The 24,917-nt window shown below is 36.5% G+C and overlaps 1 protein-coding gene across 1 annotated transcript in view; it reads right to left on the bottom strand.

The window, feature by feature from the left end:
* The window catches only part of LOC107691143 (ras-specific guanine nucleotide-releasing factor 1-like), a 54,775-nt gene that overhangs the window by 4,511 nt on the left and 25,347 nt on the right, over positions 1-24,917 (bottom strand). Inside the window, exons 3-25 of the mRNA XM_016489628.1 lie at positions 23,728-23,875; positions 20,371-20,624; positions 18,067-18,146; positions 17,730-17,923; positions 17,202-17,311; positions 15,689-15,807; positions 14,977-15,137; positions 13,776-13,839; positions 13,418-13,560; positions 13,191-13,273; positions 12,859-13,107; positions 9,115-9,485; positions 7,785-7,904; positions 5,254-5,424; positions 5,053-5,159; positions 4,780-4,892; positions 4,566-4,626; positions 2,092-2,195; positions 1,673-1,757; positions 1,354-1,551; positions 1,051-1,130; positions 768-885; positions 613-681 (exon numbers count right to left, since the gene is read on the bottom strand). Of these exons, the coding sequence (XP_016345114.1) occupies positions 613-681; positions 768-885; positions 1,051-1,130; positions 1,354-1,551; positions 1,673-1,757; positions 2,092-2,195; positions 4,566-4,626; positions 4,780-4,892; positions 5,053-5,159; positions 5,254-5,424; positions 7,785-7,904; positions 9,115-9,485; positions 12,859-13,107; positions 13,191-13,273; positions 13,418-13,560; positions 13,776-13,839; positions 14,977-15,137; positions 15,689-15,807; positions 17,202-17,311; positions 17,730-17,923; positions 18,067-18,146; positions 20,371-20,624; positions 23,728-23,875 (3,202 nt within the window). The remainder of the gene's footprint in view (positions 1-612; positions 682-767; positions 886-1,050; positions 1,131-1,353; positions 1,552-1,672; positions 1,758-2,091; positions 2,196-4,565; positions 4,627-4,779; positions 4,893-5,052; positions 5,160-5,253; positions 5,425-7,784; positions 7,905-9,114; positions 9,486-12,858; positions 13,108-13,190; positions 13,274-13,417; positions 13,561-13,775; positions 13,840-14,976; positions 15,138-15,688; positions 15,808-17,201; positions 17,312-17,729; positions 17,924-18,066; positions 18,147-20,370; positions 20,625-23,727; positions 23,876-24,917) is intronic.

The raw sequence follows: 24,917 nt of genomic DNA, 5'->3' as shown, positions 1-24,917 counted from the left end.
GCCTTCCACAGAATATATAAATACAGATAAATACATTTAGACCACTTAACTTAATGATTGCTATGGGGGTGTGAAGAGACTTTCAACCAGCATAACAAAAAATGTTTCTGAAGACAATCACCTATTGCACCTTTAATGTTAGTGAAGGTTAGTTTTTATGAAGTCAGATTTTGTGATTAAATGGTTTTGTAGAGCTAACGTAATGTGTTTCTGCATTCTGTTGGGCTTAAAGGTCTTTGCACACTGAGTCCGAAATTTTCGCACGTAAAAAAATAAATACGACCTCACGTTGTGTCAATCACGTTTACACACTGCCTCCTAAACTTTCGTCAGTCATAAAAAAATTCGGACCAGGTTCGATTTTCTGCGTTTTCGCATCTGTAGCAAGCATTTTGATAGGGAAAGGATGACGAATACGAAAAAAAATGGAAAAACACATACAAAAATTTCAGACTCCATGTGCAAGGACCTTAACAGTTCGAACTGTTTTTAATCTGAATATAATTATGTTCAGGACAAAACATAGCTAACTTAGCAACCACAAATTTTACTAGTGCATGTTGATCATGAAACCCTATATTGTGTCAGTACAAACGAACATCAGTTCAATACCTTTGGCTGGTAATCAATCTTGTATGCCGTTTGCTGAAACTGCCTGATTTCTCGGATGATGTGGGAGATCTGTAAAATTAAGAAAATATGATAAAATTATATATGTAACTCTTTCCCACACATGCATTAAAGGAATGCATCTAAAAAAGACCTACCATTCTCATTTTGGAAAAATTGACCAGGTTGTCCTCTGTGTAGTTGGGCGTCCCCTCCTCAATAAAGGCCAAGTCAGTGAGGTACATTCCCAAATATGGCACACAGGGAGGGTCACAACTAGCAGAAGCATTAGAAAAAAATGCAGTGTTAGCCATGCCAGTTTTTTAATAGCCGTATCATATTATCATCACCAAAATAAAATAAAATAAAATAACCCATTTGCTCAAATACAAAAGTCTGACTTAAATTACAAGTACTGACTTTTTTTTTTTTAAAACTTACTTTTTTAAGGCCTCTCTGAGGTTCTTGAATCTTCCTTCAGATGAGACCAACTTCTGCAGCTTGTCAATGACTGTTTTAGTCTTTGATTTAAATGGAATGATAAAGTGTGTTAAATGTTTTCAGTCTGTTTTCAGTTGTCACATACTTTCAGATCTAACAACATCAAATAACAGTTCATCAATACTGAATCAACAGGAGGAGTCCAGTAAATATTCTTTTATTGTCTTAAACTGCACTGGTCCTGCTTTAACTCTTAAGTCTATTCATTTAATTTTGATGAGGTTTTATCAGGTAGTTCCCCACCTGTTTGGACACTTTGAGCCAAGTCTTCTTCAGACGGAAGATGGAGCTGCGGTTGAGGGATGAGGTGATTTCCAGCACGGCATTGTAGTTATGGAGACAGCGGCAGATATCGGCCACCGCCACCCACTTCTCTATCACTGCTACCCGTACATTCACATCCTCACTCTGTAGGATCTCTGTAGCGATCAGGTTACTGATCTTTAAAAGAGGTATATCGACATTGTGTTCATTATGCTTTATTTGGAACAATGCAACAACAAATTCACTGCAACAACTTTGCACTTAACTAGGACCAGATGTTTTCACACTGAACACTTACATCATTGAAGTGTTTTGTCGTTTTCATGATGTAAGGTGTCTTCTCATTTTTGTCGTTCTTCATCCATCCTTGACCAAAAAACTCCCTGTTCATGACAATAAACACATTTGTGAGAAAAAACACACAGATAACTTACTGTAGGGATGATGGCATGTTCATAAATCGGTTATAATATCCTTCACATTTCTTCACAAATCTTCAAGTATTAAGCTGAATTTAATCAAACAATGTCATTAAGCTTTTCTTGTAAAATGCATAGTTCACCCAAAATTAAAAATGGTCTACTCACCCTCATATCATTCATGTAAAAGTTGTATGTTGTATGTACATTAATAACATAATTTTCATTTTGGAGTGAACTATCAGTTTACTCCCTAGTTATCTAAAGAATGAATAAAATGAAACATAATCACGCTCACTCATATGGTATGACTTTGAAAACAAGATGGTCCAGCAGGGTGAGCTGTTCTGCAATCTCCAGAGCCGAATGATTCTCGAAAGACTCTGACTTTCTTCTTTCCGCCTATGTTAAAAAAGTATTAGTTAGATAAGATACTGAATAATGAATTTCAGCACAGTTTACACACCTTTGTAAATAGTAAAATATACTATACACTATAATACAATTAGAGACAGAAGAGGAGTTCCCTATCTGTCGGTCACTACGAGTTATGTCGTGACAACATAGGGGGTTTACTTGAGAGCCCCAATCCGCTCTGACTTTCAGAGAAAACGCCAATGAATTTTGGCTAGTGGATTTTGCATACCTGAGCCACTCCCCGTGCATACGGATATAAATAGGCGACAGGTGCATGCCGAGAACGTGTCCCTAGCGGCCCTGACACGGGCAACCCGGAGATGTGGGAAGCTGCTATTTTCCAGGAGATGGCGAGAACAGCACCACTCCTTCCCCCGGAGGGTTAGGGTTAGGATTAGAATCCATTGCTCCGTTTTGTTTCTGTTCCAACGGCCAGCGGTACCCACATTCTCGAAAAAAGAGCAGTTTCCTTTTCCTCCGGGTTACCAGGCTCGCGGGTTGACAGTGAGCGATGCGCTGTCTCCTCACTCTTGCCCACGACACTCGCTATCGCCAGCAGCCAAGAGATCGCGGCTCGGAGACGCGCTGCCTCTCCACACATCTCTGGCCAGTCCCTCCAGGGACACGGGGAGTCCTGCTGTGGTGAGCCAGCACGCAATGCCTTCTGTGCCATCCAGCACGACTTCCCACCGCTGCTCCACCGCAGGTGCGTCGATTGTCCCTTTGGTGCCACTCGCACAGAGCTTGGAAGCGTGGCTCAGGCTGCCCAACCCATCCCGCTGGCTCATTCGGACAGTTCGACTCAGCTATGCAATTAAGTTTGCCAGGCGATCCCCTAGGTTCAGCGGCGTTCTTGAGACTTCGGTGGCAGCTCGAGATGCCCCTATCCTGCGCGACGAGATTGCTGTCCTACTGGCGAAGGACGCAATCAAGCCTGTCCCTCCAGCCGAGATGAAGTCAGGGTTTTAGAAGAAGAGTGCCTTGTGTTCGGGCCAGCCTACTCTCACGTTGTCCTGAGACCCCGGCCTGTATACGTGCCCAAGGTTCCCACCACGCCCTTTCGCAATCAGGTGGTGAACCTACAAGCACTGCCCTCGAAGGAGGCAGATCCAGCCTTGGCGTTGCTGTGTCCCGTAAGAGCATTGCACATATACGTGGACCGCACCCGGAGCTTCAGAAGCTCTGAGCAGCTCTTTGTCTGCTACGGAGGTCAGCAGAAAGGTAAGGCTGTCTCCAAGCAGAGGTTGGCGCACTGGATAGTGGATGCCATCGCCTTGGCCTACCAAACCCAAGGCGAGCCGTGCCCCCTGGGGGTGCGGGCTCACTCCACATGGAGTGTTGTCTCCTCCTATGCGCTGGTGCACGGCGCCTCTCTGGCAGACATCTGTAGAGCTGTGGGCTGGGTGACACCGAACACCTTCATGAGATTTTACAGTGTCCGCGCTGAGACGTACGTAACCGAGACGTTCTGGATATACACTACAAGCCAAAAGTTTTGGGTCAGTAAGATGGATTAAACTGATCAAAAGTAACAGAGACTTTTATAATTTAACAAACAACCCGATCTCATGAAAGTGAGTATAAATAGTACGCCAAATAAAAACAAAAACTCGTGGTATATTGAAACGCAAAAATTGACTTTGGCGTGTATATGCTACGCAGTGGGTAGGGGTTGTGGGTAGATGTGTATTATAAGTACGCGAAAACTGCGTATTATTTGCATGTGAAAACTACGTATTATATGCACACCAAACATGTGCGTATCATATGCATGCCAAAGTCAATTTTTGCGTATCAATACCACGAGTTTTTGTTTTTATTTGCCGTACTATTTATATGCATTTTCATGAGACCAGGCTCAACAAAACAAAACTTTGCCAAAAAAACTACAAAACCAAAAACATACAAACAAACAAACAAACAAACAACACAACAGCAAAAACCTATTGATTCTTTCTAGGCATCAAAAAATCATGAATAAAATACCATAGATTACACAAAAACTATTAGGCATCACAACTATTTTTAACACTGATAATAAAAATAAATGTTTCTGGATCAAATCAACATATTAGAATTATTTCTGAAAGATCATGTGACACTGAAGACCAGAGTAATAGCTGCTGAAAATTCAACTTTGCCATTACAGAATAAATAAAAGAATATAAATTAATATATTAAAATAGAAAACAAGTCACAAGATTGCATTTTGAAAATATCAGTGAGGGAGGAAAGCAACAATGTCTTCTTTCAAAAAAATTTAATGATCTTACTGACCCCAAACTTGAAGTTCTGATCGTTTTAGCACTGAACTGTTAAGTAATTTGGAGGATGACCCATAATCTCCCCACTCACCATCTGCAGCACCTCCTCCAGACAGATCTGATTGTCACCGGGATCCTCCTGTGTCAATGTCCTGTCCAAAAAGAAAAAAAAAACAAGAAAAGCCACTGATTTAATTACATGAACAAGCGTTTATCAGATTACAGAAGTCTAAAATATTGCATGACAGGATATGTGAGGACATGTGAGCATTGATTCTGTCAGGGTGTAGACAGACTCCACTCACCTTATGATGTTGGCAGCGGCTTTCCTTTCTTGGGTAAGAAGTTCAGGGTCATGCATCACTTCCTCCAGGAAACTAATCACTTTCATTTTGAGCTCAGTGTTGGTTTCAAAGTCCTACAAACATGCACACACGATACACAGGTAAGCAAAAATAAATGTTTATTTTAAGAACTGATCACTGAAAGGTTCTTTGGGAACCCAAAAATTGATCTTCGATGGCGCTGCTACAAAACCCTTTTATTTTTAAAAGTGTATAATATTTACTTCATCTCACCTGCGAGTGTTTGGACACCCAGTGCCTGAGGACATTGAGAACTCTGTTAGTTGCTGCTCGACGAATCACAAACTCCTTATCTCCGTTCCTCTGATCTGTGGGGAACCCTGATAACCAATCGAAATTCACATTAATCCCTCTTCTGCCAGGCAACAAATATCCACAGCCTATGAGAGATTGAAACAGATTGCTGAATCCTACCTGTGCTTGCCAGAGACATGCGGCGGTACTTCTCCTTGGTTGGCGTGCCCTCGTTGGCACCAGCAGTGGCAATGGCGAAGGCAGAAGCGGCAGACAAGGCGCTACGGTTGTTATCCAGCTCCCGACAGGACGACATCACCATGCCATTATTGTATGAGAACAGAGAGAATTCTACCCAGAGAGAAAGACAAACAGAACACATGGTTATTAAATGCGTGCATGGAGGTTAATACCATGTTTCATTTCAGAATTAGTCAGCTACTCAAAACCAATTAAGAGATTTAATCAAATAAATATTATTTTTGCATACTTCAAGTGATAGAAAGTACCGGCATTTAAAAAAAAGAAGAAAAAAACCAAGCATAGTTCAGTGTGCAAATATTAAGATGATTCCATCACTGTCAGTTACATTTTTCTGAAAATTTAATTAAATGTAAGCCAAAGCAATAAACCAATAAAGATTTAAATGTATTATTGATAATTAGATAAAATGATGATAACAACAAGAATATAATATTTATTTAATTTGTAAGTAATATTGATCACAGTGTTAGGCTGTTTATGGTTGCAAAGTAATTTAACAATTTTATTAACAGTCAGTTTGCAGCACCATTGGACAATCAAACATTAATATGAAATATTTTAAGATTTTATATTTTATTAAATATTTTATCCATAAAAATTTACAAAAATAAATAAGACGAGTAAACAGCACAACTAAGCCTTAAATAATAATCTACACAGTTTAAATCTGTATACTAAGATATTCAAGCTGAATTAATAAAATATAATATTACTGAAATTTTAACAAAGCAGTAATATAAATTATTGTACTAGTGCTGTTTATGACTGCAATGTAATGTAACAATTTTACCAGCACACTTTTTCACAATGTAGCTCATTCAATAGAATTCTAATAAAGAGCATATTGTAATTGAAGTAATATAACAATTTTCCTACGATTTTGCAACACAGTCGGACAATCAGAAATCTTAGAGTAATCTATTTTATAAAGACGATTTTCAAGCATCAATATTAAATATTTTAACAAAGTAAATAATAAAAAAAAAAAATTAAAAATTAAACAAGTAAACAGCACAATTAAGCCTAAAATGATCTACAGTACAAAGTTTGAATCTGTACACTAAGAGATTTGAGCTGAATTAAGAAGAATATCGTTGTACCTAAAACTTGTTAGACATATAAACTGTCAACTGCCGGTAGCCCAAAAACTAAAAGGTCCAGACAAAAATTCGGTAAATGTGAATTCACTGTGTTTTAGAGTGCTTCCTCTTTAAGGGTACAGCAGGTGTGAAATAAGACAAGATGGACTCATGCAGAAATAATGGAGGAAGTGACATTATCTCCACAATGGATAAGCCTCCGATGATGACATATGAAAATGTCACAAGTATCTACAGCACCCAACGACTGTTAAACAAAAACGACAACCCAGATTGTCTGAGATTGTCAGCAAGACCAAAATAAGCACATATTTCCATACTGTTAGTTTTGTACTTGCAAGCACTTTTCACAGGCTAATGAATCATGTTATCATATGAAAAATGTCTTTTTGGAGCATAAGAGTGATGATGCGGCAATGATGTACTGTAGAGCATCTATGCATCCAGCAGGTGGCGGTACGAAACATAAAATCACAGACTGCGTCTTCATCAAGACAATAGGCAGGGCTCTGGTTCTCAAGATGGTTGAGACTAAAAATAGCTCATCATTTAAGATGTATGTCTCAAATACACAATCAGAAAATAACAAAAGCAGCGTTTTAAAGAAAGCTAGTTTGTTGTTGCATGCTTCAGATAAGGTTTAGAAAAAAAAAACATAAGGGTAACTGAAACATGCTTTATTCTTCTACAGCCTTCTAAAGCTTAATGGCAATACTGCATCACACATATGAAACAACAGGGTCATCGTTGACCTTTGAACCCTCACTTAATTTAGTTTGGAAAGCAAGGAGACAGTACTGTTGCAATGCATCGACCGCACTCAAACAAACCCGGTAACCGGGGTGGCAGTGAGAATACATGCTAATGGTTGCTATGGCACAAGTTTTCCAAACACCTACTCACGCCTCCTTTGGCGTTTCCCTGAGCTTTTTTTTTTTAACCTACAGAATTAATGAGATTTTGCATGAATCGTGTCTTGCGAGGCTTCCATCTACGTCCTCAGGATCACTTCAGACATTTACAGATACAGCGTGTTTTTTAAAACATGAACGACACGTGGGAACAAAAAACGAGCAGTTTACAACGACATCTCAAATGCTAAGGAACTTGAAGTTTTTTCATATAGCTAAATATTCAAACCTTTAAAATAAAAATAAAAACTGAATGTTACTGGACCTTTGCATTAAACACGCAGTGAGTCTGCCATTTTGAGCCACTGATAAATGCAACATTTGGCTGGTCTGAAGGGTGCAGGTGGCTTGTCAGCGTGAGATGCAGGTGCTCTGGTTTTCATGTCAGTGAGCGATAACAACATGGCAGGGAAGTCTAGGACAGGGTGTCTTCTACCTGAAGAGTTTTTGCATTTGACGTTTTTGGGAGTGGTGGGTGATTTGGTGGGCGACACTTCAGCCTCTGCCTCGTCACTCGGGATCTGGTCGTTGTTGCCTTCCTCCCTCACTGAAATGTCTAGAGAAAATCAGTCACAGGCATTACAGTTATCCATATGCATAACATATCAAACACATGAAACAACACAATCCCACCATACTATGATAGCTTGCAGTCTGCATTTAAAAGTACTGGTATGATTAAAAACGGTTTGAATCCTTAACTCAAAATAAAACTCAAACTATAAAAAATAACATTTTTAAAACCTGAAATAAAATAAACATTAACTGAAATAAAAAAAATATATAAAAAGGATTTTATTTCAGTCTGGGAATTTTTTTTATTTAGTTTTAAATTAAATTACTAAAACTAAAAGCTAAAACCTAATAATATAATACAAAAAAGACAAAAACTAATACAAATAATAGACACAACAAAATTACTATTAGAATGAAAACAGCAAATCTGAATTTTTTTTTTTTTTAAATATCAACAAATACTATAATAGTTGGTGCCAATAGCCTCGTGGGCAGTGCGCCGACATATAGCGCTGTTGCCCTTCAAGCGTCCTGAGCTCGAGTCCTGACTCGTGGACCTTTCCCAATCACATCTCCCCCTCTCTCTCTACAACTTCGCTTCCTGTCTAAACACTGTCCAATCAAAATAAAGGCTAAAAAAAATCTTAAAAAACAAATACTATAATAGTATATCAATGTCTGTTTGACTACTTGAAGGAACAAGCCATTTTTGAGTTTGTTAAATTATAACAATATATATAAATACACACAGATGTGTGTATTCAAATATTCAGTGATAAAAAAAAACAAAAAAATATATTTTTAAAAATTATATTCATAATATTTATTAATAATATAAAATATTTTGGTAACCCTTTACTTAAACCATATAATGCATTATAAAGGGTTAATAAAGGTTATAATGCATTATAATTATTCATAATGTGCATTGTAATACATCATATCTTGTTGTAACTAATTATAACCAAATTTAAAATGCATAGTGTAACAATACATGTATAAGTGTTATAATGTATTAACTGTGGTTACAATTATTCATGAGATTACAAGGCATAATGTTTTATAACTACTTTTATAATGCATCATACATAAAGGCTTTAAGTGTTACCTTTTTTACTAATAAATATTATGAATATAATTAAAAAAAATAAAGCTATTTATAAAGTTATTAGTTCATGCTGTGTTCGAAAAACAACAATTATTCTGGTACTACTGAAATTTTGGTGAACTAATTTGCAGTATGACCTCACCCTGTTTGCACAGCGAAACCTCATCAGCCTTGTCCGTCTTGCCTTCGCCCTCGTCAGGAATCTTGCTGGTGATGGGGCTGGACACATAGAGCTTGCTGATGTCCAGCGTGGTCTTGCTGAAAGGGGACATGGAGGAGTACATGCTTGCATAGCCATTGGAGGAACAGCTAAGGGCAGCCAGGTCCAGAGCCTTCCCACCGGTGATGATGGGGATATTGAGGGACAGTTTGCGGCGGCGGTTGGGGGACGAGGTCTTGGTGATGGCCAGCGGGGGTGGGGAGGAGAACTTGCGGCTGGCACGGGGCGACTTCGGTGGCTCTCCGTAGAGGAGCTTGTTGTTCTGGCTGCTCGCGAAAAACAGCTCCAGGGATCTATGTGTTGAAAAGGAGGGTTGATTTAATTCATTTGTAAGTCGCTTTGGATAAAAGCGTCTGCTAAATGACTAAATGTAAATGTAAATGGTTTAATGACCATGTTGTCTTGATTTAAACCTCCTGAGGCTGTCAAATATCGACATGCAATTTCAGATAAGGAATTAAAAAATTTCAATGACTTTCAAATTAAATTGAAACACGGTACCATTTAAAAGTTTTTTATTTAAAATTTATTTTGAAATAATTTTTTTAAAGAACGTAATACTTGTATTTGGCAAGGGTGCATTAAATTAATCAAATGTGACAGTAATAATATATATATTTTTTTATTTTAAATAAATGCTGTTCCTTTGAACTTTATATTCATTAAAGAATCCTGAAAGAAATGCATCACAATTTCCACAAAAATATTAAGAAGTACAACTGTTTTAACTTTGACAATAATAAGAAATGTTTCTTGAGCACCAAATGAGCTTTTTAGAATGATTTCTGAAGGATCATGTGACACTGTAGACTAGAGCAATGGCTGCTGAGAGTTCAGCTTTGCCATCGCAGCAATACATTACATTTTAACAAATTAAAATAAAATACAGTTACTTTAAAATGTAATAATTGTTGACATTATTACTGTTTTTATCATATTTTTGATCAAATAAATGCAACCTGACTGAGCTTAAGAGACTTGTTAGCGAGCATAAGAGATCTTACAGACCCCAAACTTTTGAATGGCACTGTACATTTGTTTTTTTCAATGTTTTTCAATACTTTTTGTCATTCCAGCTTAATATATAGATACAACAAGATAAGGAAGCCATTCAAATGATTTCGCTGAAATAAAATAATAAAAGAAAAAATATCACAAAAAAGTTAAATTATGATCAAATAAAAAAAATATATATTTAAAAACTATAAACATATATTTTTTTTCCCACAGTAAAACATGCTCATTAAATACAAATGACAAAGAGTTTGTCTCATTTCACGTGATCAGATGATTGGTTAAGCAAAATATAATCATTTTTAAATGACCCTGTTTGTTTGAAGATCAATGTGAAGCTAACACTCCGACCAATGGGAACCTGTCTGAAAAAACACTAATTTTTTCAGTTCAGTGTCACTAGACACCAAATGCTTCACCTATAAATGAGTGCAGATGTAGAAAATCACCATCGGTGCATCACTAGCCTACAAAAAGACAACAGTTACGTCTTTGCCTCTCACTGCAGCTCATGATTTAGCCCATAATGGCTTCCCAACGCCGTGCGGTGTGCTCAGGGTACTGTATATGCGCTGGCAGAGAGAAGCGTCTCTGCGGAGCATAAACAGCCTACTCTTCACATCTCTCTATAAGATTTGAGAGCATTGCAGAGAAGCTTTCCCACACATCGAGCCACCCCTACACGTCATGCCTGCACAGAAATAGCCCCTCTTATGACAGTCTGGGTGACCGTTGGAGCTGATGCAGGGCAGCTGAGCGGGGGAGGTCTGGGGAGGCATCACAGCCGTGCAGTCTGCCCAGGGGAGAGTGGGTGCTACAGGCTGTGGGTGTGTGGGAGGTCCCCGGCTCTTACCGATTTGCCTGGATCTCCGTCTCCAGAGCCAACCGGAGGAGGAGACGCAGAAAGCGAGATGTGCGAGTGAGAGAGAGTGAGAGAGGCTGCTCTGGCTGCAAAACGTGCACACTAAATATTTAATCTCGCAGATGCGGCACGGGCGGAGGGTGGGGTCCTGCAGCAGAGGGGCCGGTTGCTAAGGTGATGGCGACAGAGCCCCGCTGAGATGCTTCAGTCAGGCAGGCACGCAGGCGATGAAGCAGGGCCCAATTACTGCTGTTTCCAGCAGAACACACACATACATAGAGCAGGGCGACACGCATTAGTGTGACCTCTCGCAAGCCTTTAGCAACTCTCACTCCCTTCCCCTTTGGCTTTCTCTCTATTTCACTCTCTTTTCTCTCCTTTTATCCCGTACGCACGCAGACGCTCGCTTGTTCTCACTACAGGGTGACAAACACTGGTGTGACCTCTCTCCTATCACACTGAATCGCTTTTTCTGCTCATTCTCTCTCACACGAGAACACAACTCCAGCAAAGCAAAGACCTGCTGCTAATGAAGAGCTGCATGTGCATTTATATATGTGTGCCAAGATACAAATGCTGAGAATTAGAGATGGATCATGATAGGTCCTCCAACAACCAACTAAACAGGTCGACTACTTTTTTTTAAAGACTTTTTTTTATACTTACAATACATTCAGAAGTTTGGGTTTAATAGGATTTTTCTTTTTTTTTTCTGGAAATTAAAAATTAATTCAACAAGAATGCATTAAATTGATCAAGAGTGACCGTAAATACGTTACAATTCTTGAGCAGCAAATCAGCATATTAGAATTATTTCTGAAGGATGATGTGACACTGAAGACTGTAAAGATTTCAGCTGCTGAAAATTCAGCTTTGCCATCACAGGAATAAACTGGATTTTAAAATCTATTATAGAAAACAGTTATTTGAAATTGTAATAATGTTAATATATACACTGCTGTTTAAAAGTTTGGGTTCAGCAAGATTTTTAATGTTTTTTAAAGAAGTATCGTTTGCTCATCAAGGCTGCATTTATTTGATCAAAAATAGAGAAAAACAGTAATATTGTGAAATATTATTACAATTTAAAACAACAGTTTTCTATTTTATTATACTTATATAATATAATTTATTACTGTGATGCAAAGCTGAATTTTCATCAGCCATTACTCCAGTCTTCAGTGTCACATGATCCTTCAGAAATCATTTATTATCAATATGCTGATTTATTATCAATGTTGGAAACAGTTGTGCTGCTTAATATATATATATATATAATTTTTGGAACCTGACATTTGAACGGCAGTGTATTTTGTTTTTTTAAATATAATATTTCAGCCTTTTTAAGGAGTAAAGGAGCAACTTTGCATAATAATGCATAACTTTAAGAAGTTAAGAAGTCAAGTTTAAAATAGTCATACTTTTAAAACTTGCATTTAATTTCATTCTTGCTCTATTCAGCTGTTTTTGAGCAGAAACATGCCATAAATATTAGCTAAACATAACCCAAAATCAGCCTTGTCATGAAGGGCTTCCTTAAGACTGATTAATCGACTACCAAACGTCATGCTGCTTTAGTCAGTCGGCTTTATTCTACCATTATAAGTATCAAGTTATTAAACTCATCTTAATCAGTATTTCACACTGCAGACTGTGCTGAAAAAAAAAAAACACTCTTGCTACACACTGCTACTGTATGTACATAAGAGCCGTCTGTCTACAGTCGACATCTCTATGCATCCCATGTGATCTCATCTTCTGTATGCCAAAAAAACATCCGTGTGGCTCACCGGGCTGGTATGGCACTGATAGGCCTCTTGTATATGGTGATGAGTTTGTCAAGGACTACGTCTGCGCTGGTGAACACGCGGTAGGAGTGCAGGAAGGTGTTGAGGAAGTCGATGGAGAGGAAGCGCAGGTCGGTCAACCTCTCCAGCAGGCGTTCCACGCTGGCGTAGCGGATCTGCAACACCTTGCAGGAGTTCATCATCTTACTGAAGCGGATATCCACGTCATCACAGTACAAACTGGCATCAGACCTAAACATGTGACACAGATTTTTAGAAGTGATTTGCATATTTACAAAAGCATAGTGACTTCCAGTGTCAGAAGAAGTGCTTACTTGATCATCTGGGGCACAGTGACTTTAGAGTTCTCCTCAAAGGCGTTCATCATCAGCCCATTACAACGAATATTATCTATGCACTGTAGTAAAGAGTGAAAGAGAGAAAGATAGGGGAAAAAAAGAGCGTGAGGACAGTATTTGAACCACAGGACACGAGTAAAAGGCGAAGGTCTTGCCCAGGGCTGCGTGGATCACTCAGTGTTATCTGATGTGAGCAGACGTGCCTGGCTGATGTCACTGGTCCAGGCCGACTTCTCTTGCCGTGAGGAGGCCACCAGGATGATGGTGAAGGACTGGCTGTCTTTGGGCTCCACCACAATCTTAAAATCCAGGTGCTCCAAGTCCTGACCGCTCTTGTCTGACTTGGCTGAAGAGAAAAAAGAAAATGCAGTGATCCTCTGGAATAAATCTAGCGGAGGTCTGTTGTGATTAGATTTGTGGTTGGATCTACTTCCATAACATGCCAATATCAGTGCGGGTAAGTACATAGGTCTCTTATCAGCGTCAAAATGTGAGCCTTCTTTTGTTATTGCAGATATTTTATGATATGTTTAAGATTAAATCAAGAGTTTTGATACGTACACTCGTCATCTGTGCCCTCTGGTTCCTCTATCAGTGTGCAGTCAATGAGCGACACCACTCCATTCTGCCATCCGGAGACAAGCAACAGTCAGACATGCTCTGAGAATCTATCAAATAATCAATAGCAGCCGTACTAAAACAGTGATTACGGTGAGGCTCTCCTTGAATTTCCCCATAGACCAAGAGCAATAGTGTCTTATTGAATGTGGTAAAATTACAGTCGGCTGAAGGGGGTAATCACCCTTTTCTGGGCACAACATAACATTTCACTGGTTTCACAAGGAACCTGATTCAAAAATCGTCCTCTGTGAAATGAAGGAACTATGTAAATTAAAAAACAAACAAACAACCAAAAAATAAATAAACAGCCCCCCCCCCCTCCAAAAAAATATTTATCTAAAATATATCTCAATAAATATTTGAAGGCAGGTTTCAAGTGTTTTTTTATACTACAATGGATAATTCTGCTGTGACAGCACATTTTTAATATGATACCATACAGTACCGCACTACAAGGTGTATAGATACATTAAAAGAAAAAAGGTTAAATTAGGTTTAAAAAGTTTAATAAATATTATGAAAACGTTTATATACTGATCATTCATCAAAACATGGTCATTATTGTTGTTATTTAATTCATTGATTAATTAGACAATTCTATTCTATTGTTTATTATTTTATTTCCAAGAAGCAATGCATAGTTAGCATTATTATTTATTATTATTATTGTTGTTGTTGTTGTTGTCTATTAATTTCAGTTTATATTATATTTATTTTTATTATATTTCCATGTGGCAAAGTGAATTAAAATCTTATGAAATCATGTAAAAGCTACTTAATCTCAAAACTACTTTTAAAAAGGTGATAATTTGTTGGCCATTCATTAAAAACTATTATTACTACAAATTATTAATACTACTACTACTAATAGATTATTAAATTTTTTATTTATTATTTTTAGATTATTTGTATTATTATTTTATTACATTTTAATGGCAATGTCTCTTTTTACAAGTTCATTGAAAAGCTAACAAATCTAAGAAAAGCTCCCTCATCTCCTAAGAATGAATGAAAACAAAAGAATGAAAAATATGTGCTGAAACAGCTTTAAAACTGTCCTGCCATATATATCTTCTTCATACCACCCCAGCCTAGTATGTACTTTTTTTAAGACTGTGTAATGAAGTGCATGAGGCTTCACCTTGGTGAGGTGTAGTTTTCCTCCAGAGCCTCTAGTGCAGATGATCAGATGCTTGGAGAAGAGGAAACACTGCCTCTCTCCCTCCTTCTTCAGAGACAGAGAGCCCAGTCGGCCACGGGTGATCTTGCCCTTCTCACTCATGGGCACTTGTATCAGAGATCCTGAAAAACATGCATGGAGGCGCAGGATGCGTTAGCCCTGCAGGTAAAGCTGGGAAACGCAGAGCAGACAAATACTATGCCAGCACATGGGGAAATACTGGATTGACATATGTTCTTATCAGACTCTTATCAGTTTCCTCGTGTCTTCGTATCCTGCAGCGCATCAGTGACATTTCCGATCTAGGGCTCAACACCAGGTTTGACTGGTAAAAATGGGATTACATTGGAAATGAAAGAGTTGGTCTGGTCTTTGAACACACTGTGCTCTACGGAGAATAGCAGGATTAGGGTGCCCAATCCTTTGAGTTAACGCTCCGCTTTGTGCTGGCAGGGAAAAGAGGGCAGCCCAGAAAAGCCTTGGAGTGGGAAGGGGAGAAGAGGGAGGTGGGGGGCTTGACAATAAGAGGTGATAAGAATGACAGTTTGCAGAAAAGAACAGAAGGAAAGGAGAATCCAAACGTCTTCTTATCAGGGATCTGTGGCCCCTTTCAGCAGAGCGCTCAGGAGGATTTGTGTGTGTGTGTGTGTGTGTGTGTGTGTTGGGAGTTCACCTTGTCTGACAAAGGTCTGGCTGGTGTCTAGGAGAATCTCACAGCCCTCCACGATCATACGCTCGATAGCGAGGTTCTTCCTAATGTTCTCCGTCTCGCTAACCTCATCGTGCATGATTCTGTGGAGGCACATCATTTTAGCACTCACATATGTTATTTTTGCCACATACAGATTTTTGAATGTTTTTTTTTAAACATTGATATTACTCTTAACAGAAAAAAACTACATGGAAAAGAAATCAACTGAAATACTGAACGAAAGTGAAAACTTTTTTATTTCACTTAAATGAATTTTGATTTTATTTTAGATAGCTTTGGAGTTACGAAAATACAGTTTAATTATATTTATAGAACTAAAATATAACTGTATACATTTTGTATATTGCATATTTTAATATATATTTATAAAATATATTGTAGTAACTAAGTCAAATAATGAGAAAGAACCAAATTGCCTATCACAGCTATGCTGATGATACCGTGATTATAATTTTTTTTCTTTTCTTTTATGTAAAGCACTTTGAATTACCATTGTGTATGAAATGTGCTATATAAATAAACTTGCCTTGCCTAGTAATACATTTCATGCTATATTTTCATGATTCCAAAATTAAATAAAATAAAATAAAATACAATGGCCATATATTAATTTTATCAATTTATATATTGCATACTTTATGTATTTCAAAATATAGTATATTAATATATTTTTAAACTACATTTTCATGATTCCAAACTACATAAAATCAAATAAAAATGGCCATAAATGTATTTTCATATTACATATTTTAATAAATATATGAAAACATATTATATTAATATATTTAAAACATCATTTTCATGTTTCCAAAAAATAACTCAATTCAAATCAAACAAAAATGATTACAATATTGGTTTTAGACTCGCCTTCATTAAACATGAAAATGCCACTAGATAATACTAGCAATAACACTAGATAGTAAATTTAAGAAAATGTCACTTAAATGATAATGATAAGTTTTAATGATAAATTTAAATGATATCATTTAAGACATTTAGTTTGGCATTAAAATACTAAAAGACTAAATAAACTGAAGCTATAAAACAGAAAGAAAACTAAAATGACATGGTAAACTAAAAATAAAATAAGCAAAAAAAAAAAAAAAAGGAATTCTAAATCCTGTTATCAAATGTGACTAACATACTTAAAAGTATGCACTTTTTTGTTGCATTATCAAACCCTTGGACAAACAAATAGTCCTGTCTCAAACTGGCACCATGGTATTATGTTCAGTCAGTCGGGTTGCACAGTCAGACTACAGTTCCATTTGGTGCCAATAGTGGTGAGGAAATTACACTCTTTATAGCATTTAGCAATTGATTTCATTTGATGATCTGGTTTCAGGAATGAATTACAGCTTCATCCAGCTTCTTTTTCATGAACAAGGCCCATAACCTGCGAGTAGTGAGAAATGATGTAGCAATGTTGACACATGGTCATGGATGGGTGTGCTGGAGGCACATTTTGATGTACCTGGAAAGCTCCTCCAGCTTTGACTTGGCGTAATCCAAGCTGTTTCTCTCCACATGCTCATGCGGAGTATGTGCTAACAGCTCATGGAGGGTCAGTATGTAACGAGGAATCTGCCAGACAAGAAGCACATGTCATAATGTTAGACAGGAGGGTAGTTTCCGATTTTTTTTTTTGCCTTCTGCAACAAACACACTCATCATATCCACACTTAGTCATGTGCATGCATGGAAATCCAAACACAACTTTGCTAACAGTGTGCACTGTATTCTTGCAGAGGAGGCTTAGAGGGGAGCGCTATCACTCATCAGCACATTTATTACCAACGCTGCAAAGCCCAAAGTAGACCTTGCTAGACTAGATCACATGGAAACTGCTTACTCGACAAGAAAAAAGCCATTATGGACCAGAATACACTACAAAATCCTACTTTCAGAGACTAAAAAAGCACATGAGGACCTGCCATGTGCTACTAGCCAGCTTGTGATTCATAGCATGGTAATGAGAGCCTGAATGAAAGATTATGGTCACCTGGAACATGGGGTAAGTGAGGAACGTCTCCAGTGTACGCTCCTCACAGTCAGGCTTGGCTTCATACTGTTTAAGCAGCTTGTCGAAGTCGCGGTTCTGCTTGCAGTGGGCCAAGATCTGCAAACTGTACTGGTGGTTACGTACAAACTCCTGGTAGATGTTCAGCATGGGCAACAGGATGTCAAATAGGTCGGCTGAAGGACAGGAAGGAAGATCAGAGTCAGTGTGACTGGGCCTCAGATCTGTGGCACCTTTTGAAAAAAGCTAGCTTGCAATTTGAAGAGCCTACAGAATGTTCTTTGCTGTTGGTTGCCAAATGCTCTGGCAGTGCACTCACCCAAGACTAATGTTGGCCAGCTTGCTATTCGAGCTTTCAACCCTTGGTAGAATATCTGATGCAGAAACATTATGGTTTCGCTGCAGAAACAAACAGCATATGTAAACAACAACGCAAGTGTTTCATTATTCCTGTAAATTATTATACGATTTTTGCAATGTTTTACTGTATGCTCACCAGGGCAGCATTTATATTAACAAACATACAGTAAAAACAGTTATATTGCGAAATATTATTAGAATTTAAAATAACTGTTTTCTATTTTAATATATTTAAAAATGTAATTTACTCCTGTGATGGCAAAACCGTTACTCCAGTCTTCAGTGTCACATGACCAGTGTTGGTGAATAACTACAGTATTTACATGTAACAGAATTATATGATTTAATTACAAAATAAGTATAACTGTAATCTGTGAAAAAAATGTGTAATTAAATTACAGTTACTTATGAAAATGTTAAATATTACAAAGGGGGTTACATCTGAATATTTTCACACAGACATAGATTTGATTGACTTCTTTCCCAAATTGCATTAAAATATGAGACACCAATGTTTCAGGAGTTTAGGACACACAATAGGACACATGCTTATTTAATAACTGTTTTATTTCCTATTTATGCTTTATTTTTTAAGATTAACTCTTTTTCCAAAGCATTGTTAGATGCCAGTGTTTCCTGTCATAGCTCTGCAAAGATTTCATTTCAAATCAATTAAACTATCTTCTGATATTCTGAACTATCTCAAAGTAAAAAGAGGTACTAAAGTCTGATTTTGTGGTGGCTGTGCTTTCATATTAAATTATTATAATCTTAATTCAAATGATGAAGTATTTTGAAAGTCTGACAGTAATCAGTGTTGAGTCCTATACTGTAAGGTTAACCCTGCCTGCTTTAAATGTTTAAAAATGATTAACAGTTGAAAACATGCATTAGAAATTTATACTACGTATATATAGTGTATATATAGTCACTTATGAGGTTTCAATGACAGTTAGGGTGCTATCTATGTAGCAGCTCACTAGGTTTTGGACTAGTGCTGTGTGATTCAAAGCCAAAGTCTTACTTTCTTGATTTTCTTGATTTCTGAATCATCATCACTAGGTGCAGTGGTGGGATTCGACTGAATCTTCTCATTGTCTTTGAGCTTGGCTGCGATCTGCAACAAAACAGCGACAAAAATGGCAGCGTCAACACTTCCTTTGCAAAAAAGTTCCTTGCTTCTTTCCCAAATTGCATTAAAATATGAGACACCAATGTTTCAGGAGTTTAGGACACACAATAGGACACATGCTTATTTAATAACTGTTTTATTTCCTATTTATGCTTTATTTTTTAAGATTAACTCTTTTTCCAAAGCATTGTTAGATGCCAGTGTTTCCTGTCATAGCTCTGCAAAGATTTCATTTCAAATCAATTAAACTATCTTCTGATATTCTGAACTATCTCAAAGTAAAAAGAGGTACTAAAGTCTGATTTTGTGGTGGCTGTGCTTTCATATTAAATTATTATAATCTTAATTCAAATGATGAAGTATTTTGAAAGTCTGACAGTAATCAGTGTTGAGTCCTATACTGTAAGGTTAACCCTGCCTGCTTTAAATGTTTAAAAATGATTAACAGTTGAAAACATGCATTAGAAATTTAGAAAAGTAATCAAAAAATAATCAAATGTAATCAGTTACATTAATAAAGTAATTGAAATTTTTACACTACTTATTACATTTTAAATAGGTTAACTTTTCCAAAGTAACCTTTCCAACACTGCACATGACCCTTCAGGAATCATTCTAATATGCTAAATTATAATTTTTAGGATTTAGAATTTCAGGATTCTTTAATGAATAGAAAGAAAAAAAACATTTTTTTTTTTAATAGAAATCTTTGGTAAAATGTCTTTACTGACAGTTTAATCTGTCCTTTTGTACAATAGTCTCAGATGTTTCTTGTAAAATTGATTGGAAGAAATAAAAATAAACATAAATCAGGCAATTGTTGGTAAAGCAAGAGCACAGAGCCATAAAATTAATGTGGATCGCCAAAGCTCAGATAACTTGATCTTGGGAGAATTGGAATTTGCTTTAGAGTTTGATATTTGACAAATCTAAGACATTCCCAAGATCTCTTCTACTTCACCAGAGAAAACACATAGACAAGATCAAAGAAGAAACATATGTGAAGCAGGAGACATCCAATCTCACTGCTGTTGAGGAGAAACAATTGAGATTTTAAAGTGAACTCATTTGAAAGGTTTCTCCTGCTAAGCACAAGCATGCAGATTATTTCTAGCTAAAACTGGTGCTTACCTGTTGAGGAATATGCTGCTGACATCATCATGAGTTATGGGTGGTTTCTTGGAACTGGCAGCCATGCGAAGCGGTCTCAAGAAGTTGTTGACAAGGATGTGGAGCTGTTGGACGTATTCAGCCTCTGCTTCCAACATGCTAAAGACGACTTGGTTCCTCTTCCTCATGCTCTCTGCATGTGGCGAACGGATGTAGTCTTGAATGATGGTCTTCCACTTTCGCCGACACATCCAGCCCCTCAGGAAGCTTTGCACCTGGAGCAGCAGCATTAACAAGAATCAATCAATAGAATCACATCAAACTCATCAAAAAATACCTTGACCAATCATGAAACATAAGACGCTTGCTCTGTTCCAAAACCAAGCTGCATTTCAAGTAATCATAGTTGTTTTCAGCGTGCAACTTATTTTAAAACATAGGAAACATTTTTTTAGCATTGCAATGAGCTCAGTGAAAAAGAAAAGTGAGTGGTTGGAAATATTTTAAATATATAAACAAAGTGATTGAGTCAGGCCAAATCAGTGCCAGCACAGTGTGGCACAAACACTCGCCCTATCAAAGCTCTCAGATGCCACTCTGGTGATTTCCGATGCTTAGGGTGCACAAACTTTCAAATTATTACATGGCTCTGCAATTTGAAAGGGAAACGTTGGGGACACAAAAGAGACGGGAGCTGGCCAGCACAGTCTGAAGGTGAGTGCTCCATTTATTGGACGCGGAATGAAAGAGTTTATTATGCTGCGGACCAAGGATGCGATGCACAAAATACATCTGGGGTCATGCATATTCAGCACACCATTTCATACAGCCAGCTCCATTTGCACTTTAAAGTAAAATGACTATTTGATCTGGCTGATGAAGAATACAGCAGGGATCATAGTTCTCCTGGAGAGCCGTTTTTTTATGAGCAGAGATGCAAAGTGAAGTGCAAAGTAGTCTGGAGAAAGCTCTTGAAAACCAAACGCTTCTCACACCACTTTTCATTCTCTCTACTATTTTCCTTTTCAGAAAATAAATGAGCATGTAATATGGGTCACGATGATTGACTAGTCATCCAACAACGGACTAGTAGATAAGAGAGGCAGACTAGTTTTTTTTTTGTGTATATGCTGTAATATTAGTTTTATTATATCATTTTAAATTATCTATTGGGACAAGCTAATGTAACAATCTATGTAACAAGAAAAAGGAAAATAGAGCAAAATAATAACACTGATGTGCTTGTGTTTTTTTAAATGTATAATTACATTTACACAATTAGAGCTAGAATACACCTAGAATTTAAATATTATAGATTTATGGATAATACTGAAGGTTTTAAAGAGATTTGGAGTTTTGGTGGAACATTTTGTACTGTCATTGGAGAAAGTTTGTCTTTTTCGGAAAAAAATGGTGTGTTAAAGTAAAACCTTTTAATTGGTTTATATTTTATTCAGTATTTACAATTTTCCATAGAAATATTTGATGATTTAATCTAATATACAGTTGTGGTCATAAGTTTACAAAGAGTACACTATGCAGAATCTGAAAAATGTAATAAATGTAATAAAATATAATAATAAAAATGTTTTAATTTAGTACTGCCACGAATACGCTATTTCACATAGCAAATGTTATCTATGTAACAAGAAAAAGGAAAATAGAGCAAAATAATAACACTGATGTGCTTGTGTTTTTTTAAATGTATAATTACATTTACACAATTAGAGCTAGAATACACCTAGAATTTAAATATTATAGATTTATGGATAATACTGAAGGTTTTAAAGAGATTTGGAGTTTTGGTGGAACATTTTGTACTGTCATTGGAGAAAGTTTGTCTTTTTCGGAAAAAAATGGTGTGTTAAAGTAAAACCTTTTAATTGGTTAACTGTACACTCTAAAAAATGCTGGGTTAAAAAGGGACAAACCCAGCTATTGGGTTGTTTTGAACCCAGCATTTTTTAGAGTGTAAGTTACCTTACCTTTCCAAAACTGTAAATGGTTTAACATTGCATTATACGTAATTTTACTGAAAAATAATGTAACATTTATGGTTTTGGAATTCTGCTATTCACGTTTATTGCATTATTAATGGAGTTTTGTCTTTTGTGTATATTTGTTTCTATATAAGTACTGGCCATGTTTTTTTATACAGGCCATTTACAATGAACTCTGATTCATCACATGTTTTTTTTTATTGTGCCACCTATATTATTATAGTGGTTATCAGTATATTTTAAAGTAAAAAGCAGATGTTGACAGAAGTAGACTGGTATATTAATATCATATCACTTCATGAAATTTATGGTTGTAAAATATACAGGTACCAATATGCCATCCTACAATTCCTAAAATACCTTATCACCATATATTTTTGAGTGAATTTCTGGCAACCACAGCTGCTGTTTTTTTTTTTTTTTTTTACAGTGCATGATAAACCTTTATAATATATTCTGTATCAAAACATAAAATTAATTTGTGTTATTTAGTTATTTGTAAGTTAAAATGCATTTTAGTTTACGTTTTTCCAATTATACTAGTTTTTATTTTTTATCCACTTATTCCATAATAATGCCAGTATTGTATTTAAATACATTTATTTTATACTAAGTATAGTTCAAATCTATTCACATCTTTACTGACATATCGCTCAAAACTTCTTGATATAAAAATTATAATTAAACTTTATTTGGCGTTCTACTAGTGCACAATGCACATTTCTTAATATTAAGCCTAAAATGTATTTTAATGTCATTATTGATGAGGAATGTATGATCTTTGAATAATATCGGTCTTTAAATACAAGATATTTAAAGTGTACCTAAAGTATACTTGCAATAAACTTGAGCATATCTTTAGTTGGACTTTAGCACTACTTCTGCACAATTAAAGTGCATTAAGCACAAAATTTGTTGTTCCAATTTAGCAGAATTTAAGTATACCAGTTTAGTATAATAAAAGCACAACTGCAGGGTATGTTTATTAAGTAGATAAATATGTAAATGTATTTGTAGTATACTTAGAATGAAATAAATGTATTTCAAATACATTTAAGTAAGCATATTTATATATCACTAGGGTAACCAATGCATTTTTTTCAATTCTTTTGTGTGATCACATCTTATGTAAACCATGTTTCGAGTCAGGTGAACCTGAAACCAACCTTTTCATACCGGGCTTTCTTAAACAATTTGACTAGCTGTTCAGACAAAGCACTGAATATTTAGTTTTGCACTCATTTCCCAGACAACATTTTCACTTCTGAGAGGTAGAATCATCTTGATATGCAGTATAACTGCTGATATATTCTACTGGATTTTGGCATGTTCACTATAGATAAACAATCCCTACTGCACTTTGAATTACAAATTTTACCTCTGATTTTAGACGTTCAATCTCAATCTCCCCATCTTCTATCTGTTGTCGAAGTTGCTTAGCAACTGTTTTCTCGGTCTCCACGATTTGGAGTAGATGGAGGTACTTCTGCATGAGTGTTTCATGCTCGGTAGCCAGGTTTCTGTAGCTGCACACAGAACACACACACACATATGAATACAAACACACACATACACATCCATCCAACAAAGGCATACAGGACACCAATACACACACAGTGCGCACACATACACTCCGCACAATGAGGAACACCACGTTATACTAGAAATAAAGCTCATTAGCAGAGACACAGTGTTAACATGTAGCCCCATAAGCACACACTGTATCAGAGCAAACTGTGAATGCTCAAATTCAACAATTAAACAGAATTGTTGGAGCAGCGCTTATCTCAAAACAGCAAGCAAATCCAGACGCCTTCATGTTTATGCACACAGATTTAGAACTGCTGCAGGGCATCCAGAGATAAACAGCCAAAATAATCCTCCAATACAGACTGAGACCAGAACGGAGCACCATCCGCCCTCATCACAAACACAGACCAGCTCTACAGAACCGCTTCTCCTTAAAAATAAACAACACCTTCTGATTATGAAAGAGTATCTTCTGAGTGTGTATTATTTAATACCTGCAAAACCTACAAAGTTCAAAAGAACATAATTTATTTGAAATAGAAATCTTTTGTGATGGGAAATGTCTTTATTGTCACTTTTGATGAAATTAACATGCTTGTTAAATAAAAATATAATTTTCTTTACAAAAAAAACAAAAAAACATTGAACGGTAGTGTACAGTGTCTTAGTAGTGACAATAGAAATAAGTGATGTAAATTAATCAAAGTGACGAAAGTCACTAATGAGATGGATGTGTTTAGCAATTTCATATTTCTTTCTCTGTTTTTTAAAAAGACAGCAAGCTTTTTTAGTGCTAGTGCATCAAAATAAAGAGCAAATAATCATCCTTATTTGTCTTTTTAAAACTGACACAAAGGATGATGGGAAATGCAGTTTTGTAACAAACTTCATTAACTGAAACGTGTAGTGTATTTTATCAAGCTTTTTTGCTATTACATATAAAATGTTAAAGGGGTCATATGATGTTGCTAAAAAGAACATTATTTTGTGTATTTGGTGTAATGAAATGTGTTTATGCGGTTTAAGGTTAAAAAAACA

The sequence above is a fragment of the Sinocyclocheilus anshuiensis genome, unplaced genomic scaffold (genome assembly GCF_001515605.1).
Source record: "Sinocyclocheilus anshuiensis isolate Anshui unplaced genomic scaffold, SAMN03320099.WGS_v1.1 scaffold2, whole genome shotgun sequence".
NCBI lineage: Eukaryota > Metazoa > Chordata > Actinopteri > Cypriniformes > Cyprinidae > Sinocyclocheilus > Sinocyclocheilus anshuiensis.
This window is presented reverse-complemented; position numbering and strand designations above follow the sequence as displayed.